Source organism: Otolemur garnettii, unplaced genomic scaffold (genome assembly GCF_000181295.1).
Source record: "Otolemur garnettii isolate 467f Iridium unplaced genomic scaffold, OtoGar3 scaffold00006, whole genome shotgun sequence".
Taxonomy (NCBI): Eukaryota; Metazoa; Chordata; class Mammalia; order Primates; family Galagidae; genus Otolemur; species Otolemur garnettii.
Window position 1 is genome coordinate 22367762 of NW_003852401.1, and position 23379 is coordinate 22391140.

At 40.6% G+C, this 23379-nt stretch overlaps 1 protein-coding gene across 1 annotated transcript in view; it reads right to left on the bottom strand.

Moving 5' to 3' along the window:
• The window catches only part of SLC1A1 (solute carrier family 1 member 1), a 76004-nt gene that overhangs the window by 34475 nt on the left and 18150 nt on the right, over positions 1-23379 (bottom strand). Inside the window, exon 2 of the mRNA XM_012812845.2 lies at positions 2071-2211. Within this exon, the coding sequence (XP_012668299.2) occupies positions 2071-2211 (141 nt within the window). The remainder of the gene's footprint in view (positions 1-2070; positions 2212-23379) is intronic.

The window sequence follows — 23379 nt, forward strand, 5'->3', positions numbered from 1 at the left end:
CCTTGACTATTTCACTGCTCTACATTAAAAGAAAGGGTGGTGATTTTGCTTGCTCTCTCCAGCTCTTGACTAGCTGCTGGAAGTTGTGCTATAGCTTAGAAAGCAGCTGGGCTAGGTCAGTGGAATGTTCTGAGTTGCAAATTACTTTCCTAGATTATTTGTGAGGCTGAGACAGCACATGAAACACCCAGACCACAAAAATATCACTAGTTGTTAACAGCCAAGAATGGCACATGTTTTCAAACATCCAATGTAGAATTAGTAAATTCACATATGTATTTTTACCTTTTCTTTTAAAACCTGGTTTACTACATGAGCTTTAGATTTGCTGCCTAATTTGAACCAATATTCTATACTTTTCTCCATAGACACAATAATTAAATAGTATTATTTTTCAGGTGGTTTATGCACCTTGTGTAGCTGCATGCAAAATATTGTATATATGTAAAATTATGAATATTTGTCTTGGGATGGAGTCCAGAGATTTAATGTTCTCAAAGGAGCCCATGAAAAGATTAAGAATCTTTGGTATGGAGAAAATTCTAAGGGGTTATAATTGAAATGTCTGCAAGGGCCATGCAGATAATATAAAAGAGTGAGGTAGATAAAGCATTAGGCAATAGGGAGAGGTGGGGACTGGGCCATCCTCAAATGCTTTAGCTCCAACTAAATGGAGTAACTGTGTCTTGGCTCCAGACCACTGCTGGTATAGGGAAACATGGGTCTAGTAATGTCAGATCTTAATTCTTTTTAGGGAGAGCCAGAAATCTGGAGATTATATACAATTTTCTAATTTTTAAATGCTTATGACAATTTAAAGCTAAACAAACATTATATAGTACAACCAACTGGTTTGCTGCTTTGTTTGTAAAGCTATTGGGCTTAAAAACAGACATTTGCAAATGTGATTAAATACAGAGTAAAATAAATTAAATACCTTCTTTAGACTTCTTATAAGCTAGCACACCAAGAACACTTAAGAACAAAGCTACTGAGGGACTCAGTTTGACCAACCTTTGGCATTCGGGAGGTTCACTGGCCAATGTGACAGCTCTTCAAGCAATGCAGTTGCTGGAGGCAGCAGATCTTGACACCCACCCCTCCTTTCCCTAGCTCATGCCCCATACTCTACAAAGATTAGTACCAGGTCTTTCAGTGCCAGTGGAGAAAAATGTCCTAGAAGAAGGTATGTGAAGACCCCTAACTGCACGTTTACATACAACCTGGATTTCAAACTGACAACACTAGTGATTGTTATGCCACATTTTTCCAACTGCCAGAATCAAGATAAATATAAGAAACTATGAAAAACGCAGAGAGAAACTTGTACTCAGATGAATGATGCTTTTGTAAACAAGCTTAATCTCTATCTCTAGCTTGCTTTTCATAAGAACCTGTAATATCACAGTCAATAAGGAAAATATTGTTTTCAAATTTAACTGTATTGCACGTTCAGATTTAAAAATACCAGGCTTTTAAGATACAGCACAACCTGTATTAAAACCTTTCTGCCAGAACTTGGCCGCTGGGCCCCATGGCAGCCGCCAGCCTTCCAGGGCAGATATGTAGCATGTCCTGAGGTCTATGGGGCAGCAGAGGGGGGTAAGGAGTGGAGGGGAGAAGGACCCTGCAGAGAGGTTAGGGGTGGGACAGCTGGGGTGGGACAGCTGCAGTGGGAAACAAGTGAGTGCCTACAGAGAACTGAGAAAAACTGACAACCACATTTTTCTTGAGGATGCTAGCTGATGCTGCTGTGACCAAATAAATGTGCTTTTTATTCTTTCTGTGCCCTAGATAGCATTCTATGTGTATGTCTGAAAATGCTATCTTCCTCCCAAGTCATCATATACTTGGTTGAATGAAGATTTGAGCTATGCCAGGCAGTCCTGTAGGCACAACACAACACAGCTAAGCTACTTTGAGAATAATGAAAGCTCCCCACCCAAGTTGAGGAGTGGGGTGGGGGAGAGGGAGGTATCTAGTGTATTCTGACTTTTCTCATAATTACAAAAGAACAACGTAGGTAAAGGCTTTTAAGTAATCATGGAGAACACCCATTTTGCAAGGTACCTGTAATCATGCTGGATATAATTAATGGCAAAATGATGAGTTTCAGCATCCTCATTAGAATTTCTCCAGGAAAAGCAAAGTAGAATTTCTCCAAATTTGAGAGCTTGCTGTGTTCTCGAACCAAGACTCCGATGATAATGCCTAAGAAAACCAAGAGTTGGAAAGACGAAAAGAAGAACATTGTTGAGTTTTCCTGTACACATTTTGATGGAACAATACCAGAAAAATGCAAGGAAAATGGTAATCTCCCATGAGTCTATAAAATTTTGACTTTAAAAAAGCTGTATTTTAAAAGAGAGGGAGCAGAAAGTCCACATTATTCAGTAAATTTGTCAGAAGTACTCTCAACATGAAAGCGTTGTTGTCCCTTCTTCCCCATCAAGTATATTATATAACAACTAACAACAAAGAACGCTGTGAAAAAAGAAACAGCTTACATAGACATTTGCAAATAACTAACAACATTAGTTAACCCAATGTAACTATTTTGTTTTCACGCATTACCTTTATTTTTTTGTCAACTTGCAGAAATATTTATTTTATAGTTTACATATCGCTTTTAATTGTTCTCATATTTTTATATTAAGTGCTCCTGTTATGGTAGATGTTTATGATAAATACTTTTCCCTCTTTTATAATTTTGTAATTTTACAACACTGCTCTTTAATGCTTTGCATTCCTTTCGGTGATTTTTAGATAACGACCCATTCAGGTTTATCTGATCAAGAGATTTTTTTACGAAGCTTCTGATCCCGTGTACCTTGTACTAGCAGGTTTATAATTACATGAGTGTAGGGACACATTTACTTTTAAGAAATGCTGTCCCTGCTCCCAATGCTTTCCCTTCACAAGATATCTACATGAAATCCTTCAGCTGTGTGACCTTTTGATAACTGAAAATAACACATTTTTACTATCTCTTCTTTAATCTAATGGCCTTACTCACCCTTCCCCTCAATACACACACCTCTTTTTAAAACCAAGAAATAAATAAGTTGGAATGCCTTCCACATCTTCTTCCTTTCATCATCCCCTGATGGGTGACCTGCTAATTGGAAATGAAATGACTAAAGGATGGGAAGATTCAAGGAGAATATCACCAGATACGCAAATTCACAGGCTAAAATAACGTGTTTGTGAAAACCCAGAGTTGTTTGGGCACAGTTAAAAACTCTAGGGCGTGGCTCCGTGCCTGTGGCTCAAGCGGCTAAGGCGCCAGCCACATACCTGAGCTGGAGAGTTCAAATCCAGCCTGGGCCGCCAAACAACAATGATGGCTGCAACCAAAAAATAGCCAGGGTTGTGGTGGGCACCTGTAGTCCCAGCTACTTAGGAGGCAGAGGCAGGAGAATCGCTTAAGCCCAGGAGTTGGAGGTTGCTGTGAGCTGTGATGTCACAGCATGCTACCCAGGGTGACAGCTTGAGGCTCTATCTCAAAAAACAAACAAAAAAAACCCCCCAAAACCCCTCAACTTTAGGGCAATGAAAAGAGATATGAATTATGATCAATAGTAAGAATTTTCATTTAAATTCACATATCTTTCCCATGCCCTCTAGTAGACCAAACAGATGAACCTCCCAAGATACATCTTCCATAATAACCTTATCCTTAGCTTAATTTTATTTTCCGACATATTCCACTTTTGCCTTGATCTCTTTATTTTGTGCTACACTGCTAAATGCATTTCAGTATACACTACTGAATCGCCAATGCACAATCTTAAATCATTTTTGGAACAAACCTATACACATAAACATTTTCCAAAATGTACCTAAGACAAAGAAAAAACGTCTCTATTATGTCCTGTTTGGTTCATATTTTAAAAACTAGTGTTAGAGACTCCTGCAAGGTTAAGAACATCAAGATTCAAAATATTTTAAGTAAATTCTGAAAGCTCGATGCACTTACTTCTTGCTGCATAGACTGCCTGTGTTCAGCTGTTCTATATGAACACACCTATATTATGCCGTGAGGATACTCTGTAATGCTCAAGGATTTAAAAAACAAACATTTTCTCTCATACTATTTAGATTGCTTTAAGAAATTTTTGTCTCCTATGTCAAAGAAAGCTCAGTATGTAAAAATAAAGATGTGTCTGTGCTCAAAAACCAGCCATAAAAGCACTCTGTTGAGTAGCAAAAGAACCCCATGTGCCCCGATCTTAGGGTTTATATTACTAATGATTAACTGTGCCTTTAATCATCTCCACCCCCAAATGAATGCAGGGCAGTTAGAAATGTACTTGCTATTTTTCAGCCTTTGGCCAGATCTGGGTTTTTATGAGAGTTGTCAGGTGGGGTAGTTTGAGAGAACTAAAGGTGGCATGCACAATGAATAGGTTACTGTATTTGGCAATTAACACTCTCTATTAAGGCTGTTCTCACAACTGAGTACCAGAAATTGCTCTCTAGTATTTCTCTCTTTCTCTCTCTTTTCTTTTTTTCCTAAAAAGAAGAATAGAAATGCCAACCTAGTGCTGGAAAAGCAGTTGGGGGATTCAGAAATGTTATCCTGAGACCCTCAAGAACAAGAAGTGGCTGGTGAATGACCTCACCTAGGAGTTACACCTTATAAATGGGGGAACTTTATCTTGGTCTCAAACAAGTACAGAAATAGCAGATTCAGGACAAGGAAAATCACTGGAAGAAATTTCAGGTCCCCAGATGAGGTCAGATCTCACAGGGCACAACCCATTCTTACCCATTAACAGAGTCAGAACTTTGGACTGGATTAAGGACTGTGGAGAGGTTCCCAGAGTTCAAGGCTTCTGGGAAGACCTGTCCTCCTGAGGATGTGCAGGCCCAGCCCACCTGGTAGAGCCACTCCCAGAACTAGGGAAGGTGAAGGTCAAGAACCTCCCCGAATGGTATAATTCTAAATAGGACTTCTGCAGGGCCAACAAGGAGTTTTCAAAGGTAGTCACCTGGACCCCCGCAGCCCCCCAGCAGTGGACCTAGGACACTATTCTTGGGCCTCCTCCTTCTCCTGCCAAGCAAGTTAATCCCAAACAGGGTAGGGGTAGCTGGGGAAGAACACTGGGGTTAGACGAGCAGGCTCATCTTGAGGTTCCATCACTTGCGAGCTGTGTAACCTGGGCCATGACTTCAACCTCTCCTACTGGCAAGTGGTGGGGAAAGGGCTCGGTTAGTTGTTGTAGGTTAGTTGGTCTTTTTTAATGCCCCAGAGGCTATGATCACCTCTGAGCCTCTGTTTCCTCCACTTTAAAATGAGATCACATGATCTCAGTTCCAAAGAAAGTGTACAAATCTTCTCCAGCTTTTATGCCAAACCTAAGTATGTTGGTAAAATAGGCAAGAAAAGAAACACAGGTGGAGAACAACCAAGACCTCAGCTAGGAATTCTTCAAATTCAAGTTCAAAGATGCAATTTTAAAATAGAAGATGAATAAAATGTCATCTCTTCATGCTCTGGTTGTTTTAAAAACCTGACGGTCCAGCAGCCTTGTCTCAGAGGTTCTGAGGTGACTCATTCTTTTTTTTTTTTTTTTTAATTAAATCATAGCTGTGTACATTAATGCAATCATAGGGTACAGTGTGGTGTTTTCATATACAATTTGAAATATTCTCATCAAACTGGTTAAGTGACTCATTCTTTATTTCTAAGTTGATTAAAAAAATATTGTTCAGGAAGAAGCAATACTGGAAATCAGAAAGGAACAAAAAGTCACATATAGTATCATTATGTCAGCTTATCTCATCTCCCCTCTCCCATTTTTTCCCTAGTCTTAACCGATCCTTATTCCTGTGCACACACACTTTTTCAGTTATAAAACAAAGCTGGAAGAATAGCTGAATTGCATGTGACTCAGACTTATTGAAAACAGTATTGCTCCTGCTTGGGGATATGTGCAGAAAAGAGATTAAAATCTTCAGTGGTGTTTTTAATCAAAGCTCTAGAATAGTCCTGCAGTACACAAATAAATTTGGGCTTGATTAAATAAAGAATTATTGGAAAAGGAAAATATTTTTAATTATCATGTTAGTAGTTATCTAGTCATACTATTATGCTAGGCACTATTTTAAGCAATTTAACTATGTGCCTTTTTGCCCTGTGGGAACTAGTCTAAGATAAACACTGATGATGACAAAGTATTAGATGAGTATTTATTAACAAATGACTATGTGTAGATGCTGGATCAATGGCGAGATGGTTGCTCTATCCCATTCTTGTGCTGTAATATATTTGTACCCATCTCTCATCTTTTTCTCCCTCCCTAAAAAGGGAGCAGCTCCACCAATGCAAGTTCTTCAGGAGAAACTGTGGCTTAAAAAACAGATGTCGGATTCCGTAAAACTTTTATTTTTTTGTTTCCAAATCCTTGAACAAAGTATTTACTATACTAGCAATACATGATCATTGCTCTACCGGAAATAAATATAAGTACAAAAATTCATCTATAACTCACCAACTCAAATTCATACAAGGTGAAAGTTGTTCTTGTCTTTCCGTATACTATGAAGGTTAACCAGGATAGTTAACAATATCAAGCACATTCTACCCATTAGGCCCTGCAAATGAATTATCACTTATAATTATTTTTAATTAATTAATTAATTTCCATTTATTTGAGACAGAATCTTACTCTGTTTCCCAGGCTAGAGTGCAACGGCATCATCATAGCTCATAGGAACTTTAAATTCCTGAGCCAAGCCATCCTCCTGCCTCAGTCTCCCAAGTAGCTGGGACTACAGATGTATGCCAACACACCTGGCTAATTTTTTTATCTTTTGTAAAGATGGAGTCTCACTCTTGGCTCAGGCTGGTCTCAAACTGTTGGCCTCAAGCGATCCTCCTGCTTCAGCCTCCTAAAATGCTAGGATTACTGGCATGAGCCACGGTGTCCAGCCTCTTGTAATTTTTAATCGCTATATAACTATTGGGGATTTGGGGGTAATTTTTAAATTAAGATAAAATCCCCATGACATAAAATTTGTCATTTTAAAGTGTATAATTCGTTGGCTTTTAACACATTCACAGTGTTGCACAATCATCATCATTATCTAATGCCAGAACATTTCTATCACCCCCAAAAGAAACCCCATTTCCCCTTGCAAGGGCTCCTGGTCACCACTTACCTTTCTGTCTTCTTTGATTTGCCTAATCTGGCATTTCACATAAACGGAGCCATATAACACATGGTCTTTGCATCTGGCTTCTTTTACTTGGTATCATGTTTCAAGGTTCATCTATGGTGTGGCATGTGTTTTCTTATTTTTTAAGTATTTTTCATTTGCCATTGTGTCATGAATATTCCCCCCCCCCCACTAAATATCTCCATCTTTTTACATGTGGATGGACTTGCTTCTTGACCACCAACCATGAAACACTTTAATTCTTGCCAATTTTGTGGAAGGCTGCTGACTTTTCGTAACAACTAAAGGAGGCAAGCATGAAATATGATGCACTTTCAGGTTTATGGGAAGAAAGTGCATTAAGCATATTCGCTGTGGTATCCAAATTCAATAAAATCAATAATTAACTAACAGTGTTAACATCCAACTATATGCCAAGTACTATGTAGAGTGCTAGAGGATTTGAAAGGGAGGAGGTAAAAAACACAATTTTGTTATTATTGCTATAAGAAATGTTTTCCTACGTGGATGACTCTGTCCATTATCAATAGGAAATGTGGTTGGCACTGTTTTGTCAATAGCACTGATTGTTTGCACTGAATCATCTTTCCCTTTTTGTCTACCACCCACAATTAAGAATTTAGTCTGACTCAGGAAGAAAGTCGATTCTGGTGAGGATCTAATGGGCTTCTCTAGGGAAGAGATTTGGGTTCATAGAAAGTACAGTTTCTCTCTGGCATATTACTGTGCTAAGCCAGCACCTACGTGCCCATTGAGACTGCTGCTTCTCTCAGGAGCGGCTCCTAAATCAAAGAGTGCATTTTTATTCTGCATCATTACCACTTAGTTGTGCTTTCAATGCTTTGAAAAATTAGTAGTCTATATTAGAGGGTTTGACAGTCTAATTATCCAGAATTCTGAGTATCCGCAATATTCTCTTGTCCACCACGCAGACATCAGAGCTTGTTATACTATGGAATCTAAAAGGAAAGGTTGGGCCCTCTTCTGGGTATGTTCCCCATCCCTTCCTAATTCCGTCTCCCTAAACCTCCACCTTTCTGTCAATCCAAATAAAAACAAGAGCAAGATAAGGGAAGGAGTCAGGTCATTCCCTTTCCCTTATTTATGGTGCATGTTTAGGAAGGCATTCAATATTCAAGTTACTCTCTCAGCCTATTCGGGCTAAATAAATAAGAAAATTCATGCACAAAATGTGCTTCACTGTCCAACTCTACTCTCTCAAAGCAGTCATCTTGCAAATGACTCAGAACTCTAACAGGGACCAGGCACAGAGACTGCGAGCAAAACAACCCTAGTGCGGTGAAGTAACCACTCAAATATACATTTAAAAAAATGAGAGCTCCATTCTGACAATGACAGAGGCTACTGCTTATCTCCTTCATCCTTCACTTCTCCCTAAACCTGTCCATCCCCACAGTCATCGGTTCATGCAGATGTAGGTTCATTATTCCACTCACTGGTAAGTATCAAACGTTTGTCCAACACCTACACAAACAGGTATTGTGGCACATTGTGCCATGCCCTCTGCCCTCAAGGAGTCACCTCCGAGAGGCAGACAAACCATTTTAACACAAGGGTAAGAGGGCTAGCAGGGAGGTAAAAGTCTCTTTGAGAGGGTAGAGGTGCCCAGGGAAAAGGGAAGTAAGAGTTAATAAGACAGAAAAGAAAAAAAAAAAAAAAGAAAGAAAAGGAGAAAGGAAAAGACATTTCGGAAAGAACACTGCAAATACTTGGAGTTCGGAAATTGTGGCACATTTGAATGCCTTCAAGCAATTCAGTAGGACAGCGATTAGGTAGGAGGATGGGAAACTGCACAAGTCCGAAGCAGCAGATGGTGAAGGACCCCTTACACCAAGCTAGGGATTAGAAGTTGACCCTGAAGGCAGCGGGAAGCCACTGAGGAGTTGTCAATTAGAAAGCAGGGAGTAAATGCTGCAGGCAGGGACACCAATTAGGAAGCCACTGCTGGGATTCCAGGTGAGAGTTTCTGAAGAGGAGAAAGGAAGAGATGAGGAAGAAAGTGGCACTCAGGAATTCCTGCTGGTTTTCTAGCTTGGGCAACATGGTAAGTGGTGATACCCACCACAATGCGGGATTTGGGTAGTTCTGGAGAAGGATGATGAATTTATTTTTAGATGGATGCTGAGGAGAAGATGCTTAATGAAGAAAGATACATCAGTAGAGAACACAGGAAAGAGATGTGGGCAAGGCATGTTGATACAGGTGTCAGTGACATAAAGGCAACTGAGGAGGTGAGGGCAGTGAAGCCAACTCAGAGGGTCCAAGGAGGAACATGACCCGTTCAAGTCAGGGGTCTGTTTATCAAAGATCTGGCATCATCTCTGTAAATCAGAACATCAGCCAGTTTTGCTTCTTCCCACCTTCTTAAACAATAACACTCTCGAACAATAAGAAAATCTACCTTGTATTTTTAATAAATATCTTGATTATTAAGCATCTTGTTCCCAGAGATGCTTTTCCTTTAGGGAACTCCCACCAATTAGCACTATCACCACATCATGACCCAATGCATCAAAGTGTCCATTCTCTTAATACACCTAGCACAGTAGAGACCAGACTAGAAAGTTTAAATGAGACTTTCAAAAAAGCTAGGGAGTGACAGGAGGGAAATAAACATAAAAGGTCACATGCTTAGGGCAAACTAGGTAACAAGATGCCAGGGCTCCTTCATTCTTGGTGGTGACCCCAATCAGAAAGTCTTCAGGTGTGCTTCTGGTCCTTCTCCATGAGCAGCTTCAATTCCTACATACTCTAAAGGTCAAGTTCCAATTCCTACTTCTTTTCAGAAGACTCACCATGACAGATACTCAGAACATCTGCTCCTTCAAGGGGGTAAACCCCATGGTACTGCTTTGAAACAACAACAGGACATCATGGTCTCAAATTTCAAACTCCAAATGGGGGAGACATTTGCACAGACATTGCATTGGGTGGGTACTGTCATATTTACTTGTTATGTAGGCTTAGAAACAATTTCTGTGGATCTTTTCTAGGAATTTTATCTAAAATGAAAGTCTGATGATCTCAATCAAAATTGTATTCCAAGAGAAGGTTGAGCAAGATAGTAAATGTAATACATTGTAAGAGTCCAGTTTATTGATCATAGAGGTTCAGATAAAGTGTGAATAATCAATACCATAATAAAACCAGCACTGTTTATAGAGTTTCAGTTTTAAACTTCAGTTTAAAAACTGTTTTTACACAGCAGGGTAGTGGTATCTACTGATCATAAATGTAGTGGCTTAAAAGAACACTCAAAATTTATCTCAAAATTTCTGTGGGTGAGTCACCTGGGCACAGCTTCGCTAGGTCCTCTGCCCAGGGTCTCACAAGGCTGCAGTCCAGGTGTCAGCAGGGCTGCATCCCTTTCTGGAGCTTAGGGCTCTCTTCCAAGCTCCTGTGGTTGTTCCTAGGACTTGCTGCCCTGGGGCTGCAGGAGTGAAGTCCCTGATTTCTTACTGGCTATCAACAGCTGTTTTCTCAGCACCTAGAGGCCCCCACTGTTCCTTGCCATGTGGCTGCCTCAAACATGGAGGCTCATCTCTCTAGAGGCAGCAATAGAATGTCCTCAGGTGGGCCCAGGCTCTCTTTTAAGGGTCTTCATCAGATCAAGTCCGGCCTAAACAAGATATTCTTCTTGTTGATAACCTCAAAATCATCTGATTAGGGACCCTAATCACATTTGCAAAATCCCATCACCCTTGCCACATAACATAACCTAATTACAGAAGTGAAATCCCATCATATTCACACTTAAAGGAAGATCCCATAGGCATGTATGCCAAGAGGTGGAAATCTTGGGGACTATCTTACAACTGCCTACCGCACCTACTTTATACCCCTTCCCACAACTTAGCCACATAGAGTAAAACCTCCTGCAACACTGGCATCAATTTTATTTCTCGACAATTTTATTGGAATTCTATTCCATCCATAGAATCTGAATTGTTGATGTTTAAAGAAAGTATTATTCTGAAATATTTCAAAGAAAACCCACCATCTAGATCAGCATTTTTCAACCTTTTTTTTATATCATGGCACACTTGAACCTATAAGTTAAACTTCCATGGTACATTTCAATTATGTTGATCACACACACACACAAAAGAGTAAAAAAGAAGAATGTATTTACTGTACTTTGAACTTCTTTCAAAAATAATTTAATTAATGATCTTTAAAAAGTTTCATGGCACACCTAAGATCTCCCATGGCACACCAGTATGCCACAGCAGACCAGTTGGGTTGAAAAGTGAGTAAATCTTTAGCACAGTGGTTCTCAACCTTCCTAATGCTGTTCAACTCTTGCTGTTGCTAGCAATGAAAATAATTTTATATTTGAGGGGTCACCACAACATGAGGAACTGTTTTAAAGGGTCACGGCATTAGGAAGGTTGAGAACCACTGCTTTAGCATTTTATCAAATTTCTTACAGATTTTTTTTGCCCCAAATAAATCATTATGGTTTGGAGTCCATCCTACCTCCCCCATTTCTAATCTTTTTTCCCTCTTCACAGCTATCATCACTATTTTGAACATACATTTTTGTCCATGTTTTTATGCATGTATCTCTATTCCTTAAAATGTATTATGCTATTTGTGTTTGAAAATCTGACTTATATGGTATCAGTTTGGATGTATTCCCTTGAGTTTTTTTCATAATGTTTTGAGACTTATTAATTTTAATACAAGTAGGTCTAGCCCATTTAACATGCTATTAAGTATTCCAGACCCCAGTCCCTATTTTCTGCTTCTCTAATAATTTCTTTCTTTGTAATATTTTTTAGGTTTACTCTGTTCTTTTTCTAACTTTTTGAGTTGATTGCTTAGCCCATTAGCTTTGTTTTCTTTATTCAATATATGCATTTAAGACATTTCCTCCTAAATCCTGCCCTGGCGTCCCACAAATTATCATACAGTATTTCCACTGTTGTTCAATTTTAAATGTCTTATAGCTTCTTTTGTGATTTCTTCTTTGAACTTAAACTTTTCAAAAAATATGCTTTTCAGTATCCAAATGTATGAGGACTTGGGGGCTTTTTATGTTTCTCCTTACCTCTCTGAGGCATTTTGACTGATTTTCTCAGATCTGTCCTGCAGTTTACGAATGCTTACATCAGCTATGTTTCTTGGATGTTTAATTTATCCACTGAGTTTTAAATCTACTCCAAGTTTCATCATTAGAGGTCTACACTATCATTTTTCCATTTTCCACTAGACCGTGTATTTTTCTGTAATCATTTAAAACATATTTAGTATATATTCTTTCAGATTGTTGTTATCATCTCCAGTTTGGAGACACCTATTCTTCTGCTGTGTCCTTTTCTGTGCAGTCTATAATTTGTCATTATAAGCTGGTCTTTTGGGGGGGAGGAGTTGGCTTTTTTGAGTTGCGAGAGTGTCTCTATAGGTTACTTGATTTTGTTGGAGTTTTAAGGCCTCCAGTGTAGTTTTCATAAAAGTTTTTCAGCTTTGGAAGTCAGCATTATACGGTGGTATAAGTTCAGACCATGCATTCAGCAAAGTGTAACTCTGGGTTTTAATTTTCTCATAGGTACACTCTTTCCCCCTTACTTTTATCCATGGACAAATGGTAAGCTTTCCTGAGGCTTTCCTGAGTCACTGAGTAGAGTAGAATTTTTCTGCTCTTCTTTCTAAGGGCAGGGCCTAATTTTGTGGTTCTAGGCTTTATGTGACGGTCTGATTCTTTCTTTCACTCAGATGGGCCAAGAGCCTATCTCTTTTCCCATTAGGAATATTAAAATCTCTTTCTCTCATCATTCAGGCCTGTAATTGGGTTTTGCTATGGTTTGGAAATGGTTTTTTGGTCTCTACCAAAATCCACACTGAAATCTGATCCTCAGTGTGGAAGAGGTATTGAAGGTGAGGCCTAGCGAGTGGTGCTTGGGTTACAAAGGTGGAACCCTCATGTAGGGGTTATTGTCATTCTTGGAGTAGTGAGTTCTTGCTCTGGTGAGATTAAATTAATTTTCACTGATCTGATAAAGCCAGGATGGCACTTGGGTTTTGCCTCTGCAGATGTCTGCTTCATCTTGGACTTTCTCTATCAAGTTATGACACAGCACAAAAGTCTTCAACAGACAGGAGTGTGAAAGCAGACACATACATTAATGCTGACATTGGACACAGAGAGGATAAGGCCTCTGTATGTCCATTATCATCTCTACCTGGACTTGCTCCTTCTAATCTTTAGGCCCAGAGTCCTACTACACCTACCTAAAGCCGTTCCAACTCCAGCCTTCCATGGACTCTCCCAGTTCCACTTCTCTTCTTTGAAGACCCTTGAATTGCTTAGCCTACATGCCTATAGCTAAATAAACCTCTTTTCTTTGTAAGTTAGTCTCAGATATTCTGCTATAGCAATGCAATACAGACTGAGATAGGTCTAGACCAGCATCAGCTCTTGTTTATATTTCTGGCTTTGAGTTCCCTTTTTATATTTGGCACATGGGGATGTTCCTTCACTTCTTCTTAAGTTTGGGCTTAACCTTATAATACTTTGTAGGGGAGTGTTATATTTCTACGTATTTGAGATGGTAGGAGAATTCACCTTTATTCGCTCAACTACCATATTACTAGATGTGACACCACCATCAATTATTTATTCCTTACCCTTTGTAATATGTCCCTTTTAAGATGGATAATAGAGTTAATGCAGGTTAACACTGAGAGTTACACAATATATAGGAAAGCTCTTGCTATGTCAAGGACCTGTAGATTAAAGTAATCATTGCTCTGCTAAGCACTCCCATGTAAGATCATGGAATCAATTAGATAACAATTATTGATGAATGGGGAACTTTGGATGAGAGTAGTGAATAATCAAAGAGCCTTTAATGTTCACGACGAAACAAGGCATGTTAAATCACAAGGCATTTTGAAGGAAGAAACTAATTCAGCAGCAGCTCTTCAGGAGGGAGGCTCTGTGGGCAGACTGTTCAGATCCTGGCCTTCCCACCTTATTAGCTGGGTAATCTTGGGCAAATACTTAGCCTGCAATCTGTGCCTCTGTTTCCTTATTTATAACAATGGGAATAATGGATTATCAACCCCACGGAAGCATTAGGAGAGTTAACAATGAGATAATATGTAAAGGGCTTAGCATAAAAAGTACCTGGCTCACACATTAAGTACAGTTAATACATGTTTGCTGTGGTTATAGGCCCTATACTGTTTACAGAATTTTTTTTTTTTTTTCATGAAACGCTTAAATCGGTTTTGGGTCTGGCAGGTAAGCCATGGTTACAGAGGTAAAAAGCAGTAGAGTCAGAAGTTGAGGGGAGAAATTAATATAAAATATTTTCAGTGTAACTGACTAAATTTACAAAATTCTTCCCTCAGTCAGCTGCATTTATTTTGATAGAGAAATGTCTATTTTTAGTCTTTAAATTATGAATTAAAAATTTCAGAGTTAAAATTAGGATACACAAGAGAGCCAGGAACGTTCCGTTTGTTGACTGGTATACAGTTACTGCTGGATATCACTGAAATAAAAGTGATACTAGAAGAAAAGGCATTTAACTTTTTCTGGTGTCTTCTGAAACAATTTCCAATGTATTCAATAACCTAATTAAATTCTGCAAATATTTACTGTTTGTGTTGGGTCCAGGAGGGGAGTGAAGATATAAAAATGGTTGATAAAGGACCCCTTCCCTCAGAGAGGGCCCATAAGAGAGCCGACCCAGCAGAGGCAGGAATCAGTGGGGCCACAAGGAACAACGGAAGGTGGAAGTAGCAAACTGCGGGAAGAAAGTGGGGGGCGGGGGAGGAGGACGAAGGAGAGATGGCTGGTGAGGCTCCAGAGGAAACACAAATAGGTACCTACCTCAGGATTTCTATGGAGTTATACAAGCCCCAGAGTACTTCAGGGAAATTCCAATTGATCAAGGTGTTAGTTTTCTTTACCAAGAAGCAGCGGCCAGGACTAGGATGGCGTGAGGAGGACACCAGGCCAAACCCGTGAAAAGAAAGAGGAAGGCTGATTCACACAGACAAAGACTGAGTAACCACATGAGATGTGCAGTAATAAGAGAACTGAACATGAAGCTCTGCTCCTTAAACTTCAATGTGCACACGAGTCACCTGGGGATCTGGTTAAAAGGTAGGTTCAGATTCAGTAGAACCATGCTTAGAGTAACAAAGAAGTAAAGGAGCCTAGAGAGACAAACAGAAGACCTTGCTGATAATGGTAACATCCACCTTGACAGAGCAGAAAGACCTGGCTGCAAGCCTCAAGCAGCCGGACAGTAAGGTAGGGTTCAACCAGCATGCCCCAAAGGGGCTGCTTCCTTTGTAAATGTCCTGAACAAATAACTAAGTGGGAGAGATGTCTCTCCCCCACTTAGGCACCTTCTTCAGCTGCGCTCTCCTTACTCTATCTCAGGGTGGGGTTCTGGGCATCCCACAAGATGTGCAGGGCTTAAATAGAGTCTGAATGAGGGAAAATGAGACCAGCCAGCCATTATGAAGTTTCCAATCACACCACTTCAAAGAGGCAAACTCATCTTGATAAGAAGAAATGTGCTGTAAACACTCTTCCAGGAAGATGGTGGGGGCTCACTCCAGAATTTTTTTTTTTTTTTGAGACCGAGCCTCAAGCTATCCCCCTGGGGAGAGTGCTATGGCATCACAGCTCACAGCAACCTCCAACTCCTGGGCTCAAGAGAGTCTCCTGCCTCCGCCTCCCAAGTAGCTGGGACCACAGGTGCCCACCACAACACCTGGCTATTTTTTGGTTGCAGCCATCCTTGTTGTTTTGGCAGGCCAAGGCTGGATTTGAACCCGCCACCTTAGGTGTATGTGGCTGGCGCCTTAGCCTCTTGAGCCACAGGTGCCGAGCCCACTCCAGAATTTTTAAGAGCAATTTTGAAGCAAAACCAATGTCTCCATTCAGCCATGGATACAAATGTGATAAACCCACAAGCTTTTGCCATGATGTGCACCCTCAACCCACACAGCACTTTCCACTGTAGGAAATGTTGACCATGACTTTCCTCAAAGTGGTGGTGAGGATTAATGAATGACTCAAAAGTGAAACCCTCTGCGAACAAAATGCTTCCTTCTTACCCCAGTCCCCATGTTTGAGGATAAATTCTGGTGATCTCTCCAATACTAATGGGAGTTAGGACCTGGTAGAGACAAACAAGCTTTACAATATGGTAGCAAAATAACAGATTTTCTTGAGTTTATAATTGATTCAAGAAAGGCAAATATGTAAATCAAATATCTGATAAGAAGCTCTTACGACTCAACAATCAAAGACACACACAACCCAATTTCTTAAAATAGGCAAAGAATCTGAATGGCCACTCAAAGAAGATATACAAATGGGCAATAAGCACATGAAAAGATGTCCAACATCATATAGTCATTCCAAAAATATAAATCACAACCACCTGAGATACCACTTCCTACTCCTTAAGATGGCTACTTAAAAGAAAACCCACAAGCCCCAGAAAATTACATGTGTTGGTGAAGATGTGAAGACGCTGGAATATATCTGCGTTGTTGGTGGGAATGTAACATGGTGCAGACTCCATGGAAAATTGTTTGGCAGCTCCTTAAAAAGCTAGAGTTACCATATGACCCAACAATTCTATTCCTAGATATTCCTAGATATATACCCAACAGAAATAAAAACATGTCCTCACAGAAAAACTTTCCTAGGAAATGTTCATAGCAATATTATTTATAATAGCCCCAAAGTACAAACAATCTAAATGTCCATCAACTTATTATTGGATAGTGTTGTATATCTATCCAATGGAATATTACTCAGCTACAAAAAGGAATAAGGTAGTAATACATGTTACGGCATGGATAAGCCTTGAATACATTATCATTAAGTAAAATAAACCACACACAATAGGCCACACATTATATGATTCCATTTATATGAAATGTCCAGAACAGGTAAATCTGGAGGCAGAAAGTAAATGAACCATTTTTTTCGGTTCATTTATAGAATTGGGAATATAGAAAAGTAGACAATGATGATAAATGTGATTCATTTCCATCCAAGTGGTTGACAACTGATGTCTTTTTCATAAAGTAGGAGAGATGACAAGAACATAAGGCAACTTTTTTCTTTTCCTCATTGTACTAACAGCACAAAGACTGCCAAGGATGTGGCATTCTGCTCAAACTTCCACTTAGTAGGATGTGTGTGAGCTTATCAGATCTGAAAGTCCCACCATCTGGAAATAACAACTTGAAAACCCAAACGAAGCCAGACATGTTTATTAACAGCTCAAAAGAAGATGATCAATTTAAAGAAAAGTTGTGATTACAGATTGTGGTTCATAGCCCACAAAGGAGATGCTTGAGAACTTAATTTTCAATTACTATATATAAAAATGAATCAAAAAGGCCAGTGGAAAACTAGGATCAGTGTGAGAACAGTATGATCCTTATAAGAAAAGAAAAATAAAAACTATTGGCCTAGAAAAACTCAGCTGTTATAAATGACTCAGGTAGCTGTATACAACTATTTTGCTAAAGCTCGGTGGAGGAAACATAGTCCTGGTTCCCAGGTGGTTTAAGGAAAAGACACAGTAGAAATTTCTATGAGTCACCCAGATCAGGAGTTGAGTTTACTCAACCAATTATTAGTGGTGTAACCTTAAGTAAGCTACTTGACCCTCGAAGCATCAATATCCTCATCAGTTGAATGGGAGGGGGGTATGAAAAGTGTCTATGTCATATAGGTGTCAAGAGCAATAAGTGAAATAATGAATGCACAGGATACAGCCCTGCCTCTGGCCTGGAGGAAGTCTCAGTAAGTTTTAGCTATAACTGAATGGTAAGGACAGATGATAATAACATCAGCAAAAGTAGAAAGGCTAGGGCTTTCAAAATTAACTTATTCTCTGGTGTAGGTGAAAACTAAGCAGGATCAGATAATGGAAAGAGGAGTTAAGAATCTGGATTCTAATTCCATTTCTTCTATATACCTACTTAGCTATGTCATTTCATCCTTCTGCTTTTTTATTGCTTTATCTAAAAACTTCAGGGAAGGTACCTTGAAACTGTTAGGAGAACCAAACGAGAAAAAGTACATAAAAAGCACTTTATGACCTAAACCAATGTCATGCGTTATTATTACTTTAGAATGTATATATCTATTACTCTTATTCATTCTCCTTTCCTTGTAGATCATTCAAATTATAGTGTTATTTATGGTGTAAAATTTGGAGGCCTAAAGACATACTCCTAGTGCGCGGTTGAACAGAATCTTCTATTTAGAGCAGGTAGCAACTAAAGTTTTATTTCAGCTCAGATAGTAATTGTCTTGAAACTAATGAACAGTTGTGTGAATATCAGTCATAGAAACCCACAGGAAAGCTTGAAGATCCTAAGGCAGACAGAATATTGGGAAAACACGTCGCAAGTGAGATCCAACTGGGCCCAAACTCTACTCATCTGGTAACTTCTAGCTATGGGACACAGGGTAAATAAAAGCCTCTGTGTGTCTTAATTTTGTAATACACCGAGAAGGAGTGATACTTGACTTGGAGACTCAAGGTCTTAAATGTGAGAAATCATAAAGTGAGACAATTTTCTTCTTTCTTCCTTCCTTATCTCTTCTACCTTTCCCCTGAGTGAGTGGAGGGACTTGTGCCGAGAGGCCACAGAGACAGCAGAGCGACCTGACCTGGCCTTCTTCACTCCACCCTGGTGGGCAGAATGGGAGTGACCGCCCTTCCATCTGAAAGAAGCCACCGATACCACATCAACAGGTGGCTGGAGCTGGACCAGACCATAAAGCCTACACCACTCCAGATTCCAAGCAAGGGAAAGATGACTGCAGACTGAGAGCACAAAGGCATTTTAAAAACAAGCAATAGAAGAAGAACATTTTCACCACTCTGGGAAATAACATCCCCTTGGTCAACTGTCCTAAAATCAAAAAGAAGAACAACTCTGTTTTTAGAGTTTAAAAACATTTCAGTGATTTTCACAGCTGACATCAGAGATTTCAAACACTTAAGACTACAGGGGTTAGGGAAGTAGTAGTCAGGCAAGCAGGCCTGTGGGGTCTGTGATGGTCCTGACAGTTCCTACCAAGCACTGTCACATGGAAATGAGGGGCCAGGGTGTCTTCTGAATTTCCTAAGAGAAACTAGGAACCTGGGTCTTTGTGTATAACTAAATTTTTTTTTTTTTTTTGGTAGTTTTTGGCCAGGGCTGGGTTCGAACCCGCCACCTCTGGCATATGAGGCCGGTGCCCTACTCCTTTGAACCATGGGGGCCACCCACTAACCTAAATTTTTAAAATGTTTAACAAAAGCTTAAAAATAATTGTTAAATTCTGTAAGGTCATCCCAAATCCCTCCACTAGCCAGTTTCTTCCTGGGATGTTGTCTTTCATTCTGGTACAGAGTAACAGAATGGGGAAAACCACCAGGCTTCAGCTGAAAACAAATTTGAAAGCAAGTATCACAGGAAGTCTGCATGATGAACACACGAAGCCTCCTGTGGTCTCGACTCAATCTTTCTCTCCCAATGTTATCTGGGAGACTTCTTTGGGCTAGCACCATAGGAAGGAAGGTCAAAGAGAAGTTGCTGCTCCTGCCACTGAGAATTTATATTCTTGTAGGCAGGGCAGGACGGGACGTATGGGTGATAACAGAGAATGTGCTTATCTATAAGAACGACTATCCTAAAATTGCTGAAGTTCAAGGCTATCCTTGAAATTCCCATTAGACAGGATTAAGAAAGGCAGAATTGGGTGGTGCCTATGGCACTCAAAGGAGTAGGGTGCTGGCCCCATATGCTGGAGGTGGTGGGTTCAAACCCAGCCCCAGACAAAAACTGAAAAAAAAAAAAAAGGCAGAATTTCAGATGTACCTCCAATGTGAAAGCAGGACTTGACCAGGGACCACAGAAGAGGGAAGGAAGAGAGTGAAGAGAGCGCCCAAAGACAGAGGGGACTGGGGGAGAAGAAACTAACATGTGTCAAGTGTCCACTGTCCCAAACACTTCGTCATGTATTGCTGCATTTAATTGTCAAGTCTTATCTAGCCTGTAATTTATAGATTAAAAAAAAAAATAATGGAAGTGAGGTTAGGAAACTTAGCCAGGGTGATACAACCAGCCTCCAGGTCTGCCTGACCTTAAGTTCTATTCCCTCCAGGAAGACATGATAAGAGTGTGGCAGTCAATAGTTTGGCGGAAGGGTGGTTTAGAAACCTAAGACTAGAAACGTCACTTGGGATATACCAGGAAAGGCTCTGAATTCCAAGGAGGAGAATTTATATATCTGTGACCCTTAGATCCCTTCTGTATGAGCAGGGTCATTGTGATGATTAAACGTTGATGAACCAAGTGTCAAACTATAAATAATCTACAAAGATTAGCTATTAGTCCAGATAACGAGTAGCCACTGAACAGGTTTGCATAAGGGCGGGCCTAGGCTGGAAATAAACGCTGCTGAGGTGTGTAGGATGGATTAGAATCGGAAAATCAAGCAGTGAAGCCCATGGGTTGGAAAATGGAAAAGGAGCTTCCCTGGGAGTGGGAGAGATTAAAGGTAGAAGAAGAATGAGAATCCCGGTCCATGCTTTGGGTCAGAGAAAGGTTTGGTGAGATGGTAAAGAGGGGATTATTTCAGAGACTGGATGACAGGGAGTATGAGTCAGTTCATTAATTTACCTCGTTTCCCAGAAAGAAATGGGGGTCGAAAGAAGCCATTCTGACTCTGCCATGTCCCCACGGAAAACCCTGTTTTATTTCAAGTGCTTGCTCAAACCAAACCAGACTCTAGGGCGATCTGTCAGGAGCCAGCTGGGGTATATTGTATTCAGCTGTCAAATGTTCAGGTTTGTTCCTGCTAAGTTCCCACTGGTGATGGGAACTTTTGGATGGATGCTGTGGGTGAGGAGTTTGGTTCTGAAGGCCCACACACCTGTTTGGGAATCTGCTCTGTCACAGATTGCAGGTCCCTTCCTCTTTCCCTATGGCAACTCACAAAAAAGGAACCAGGTTAGTCCTTGCACCAATGTGGTTCTCTACAAGATCTGGAACTGTGGCTAACTACTGGGATATGGCTTGAATTCCAAAGGACAGTCGGAAGTGGTTGGAGAGGAGGAAGTTTCCAAATGACCTGTACAGAGACCCTTTCACTGCAGGGAAAACACCTGACTCAGAGGAGGGCAAAGGCTCTAACTCCTTGTCCCACACTAGAAATGCATACGGTAGAAGCAATCAGATCCCCACACCCCTGGGTGACACACCTTTGCCTTTGGAGCAAGGAGGTGATTCTGACTGTCAGCAGCCTGCTGAGAGAGAAGGGAGAAGACATTGGGTCTGGGCAACCAAGGGTCCAGGCTTGCTAAGCCTTCTTTTTTGCCACAAGGAGGCTGAGACCCAGATGGCCATCTGGAGGAAGTGAGCCAGGGTGAGTAAGCTCTCGTCTCTCTAGCTTTTGACATTTTGCTCCACATCAATGTTGATGTCCACCAAGGGTTTCAGCTTCTGCCCTCTTCTTGGCCTGCACACTCTCCCAGGGCAACCCCATCTGTTCTGATAGCCTCCATTTCTACCTCTACCTCCTTCCTCATTCTGTTTTCCAAATGGAAACTCAATATATACTTACCTTCTGGAAATCTCTACCTGAATATATGGCTCGATATGGGTTCTAATGGGGAAAAATAAATTTTATCTTTTTTTTCCTGTGCCACCCCCACCCCAAAATACCCTCAGTCTTTTCATCTGGCTCCCCTGATGGTTTAAAAATAGTTCCACAGAATATCTGATAATCTTCCCATCAGTAAATGAAATCTCTGTCCTCTCCACCCAGGCAGCAGATAACCATGGCCTTTCAATAGCCCCAGCCCCAGGTGTGAGAACTGCCTATCTGAGCCCGGCCAGCCTTCAGAGCCATGAGCAATAATGATATGATGGTTGTTACATTAAGCCTCTAGATCTGGGGGTGACTTATCAAAAAAAATGTATATATCCCTAAACTGTGTTATCTGCAAACATTTTTTGGAGGCTTACCACATACCAGGCACTGGGTTAAGCGTAATGAACTCTGATCTTCACAGCAACTCTATGAAGTAATCCCATTTCTAGAAGAGGCACAAGTGCACGATGTGATGTGCCTAAGACCCCACAGGAACACTTTGGGCCCAAAGTGGTACACTGGGGAGACATCCTAGATGATCTCATGTCTCCTGCCACATACCAAGTTCTGCTGATTTTACGGGTCAAATCACTTTCAAATCTGTCTCTGTCGCTTCTGTCCTCACTGACATTGCCTTGGTTCAGGGCTGCCTCATTTCTCATGAAGACTATTTTATCAACTTTGTAAAGCTCTTCCTGCTTCCAATCTTGGTCTCTGCCAATTCATCCTGAAAACCAAAGCCAGAGCCATCTTTCCAAAATGCAAATCCCCCTGAGTCAATTGCTGAAAGCCCTTCCTCTGGTTCCCTGACAGAGGGTGGCATGCCAGCTCCTGGGCCTGCCCCAGCCCCAGCCCCACTGCATCAGCCTGCCCATGCCCCTGTCTTTGAGCTTTGGCTATTGCTCCCTCTGCTCTTTCATTTACCTGATTAATGTTTTGGCTACTTCAAAACTCAGCTCAAGGGCACTGGAAAGCCTTCCCAACCTTCTCCATAACCTATGTGGCACATGTGTCCCCAAGCCAGAGAACCAGGGAGGCCCTAGCTGGCCTAGCAGATGTCCAGTTAAGAAGTTCCTGTACTGTCCATGCCTAACAGTACCAAAACAATTAAGTCAGATATCCTCAGTGGGAACTAGGGTAGCAATAGGCCACTAAAAGCTTTGTTCTTTGCAAGGATAAGGAACCATCAGAAAGCAAGAATTCCTCATCTTTAAACAGACCACCTCTTGCAAATGCTGGATGTGTATGGACTGACTCTTAAGGGGTGTGTGTTTAAGTGTATTTATCATACAGTAAAACTGCCTTTTTTAGTGTACAGTTCCATGGTTTTTTATATGTGTTAAAATTCTTATAAGCACCATCAAAACTAGAGTGTAGAATAGTTTCGTCACCTCCCAAAACTCTACCTTTAAAATTACACCTTCTCCCTACTCCTAACCTCTAGCATCCAAGGATCTTTTTGAGACTATCATATAGATGGAATCATATTCTATATAACCTTGGAGACTGGCTTCTTTCACTGAGTATAA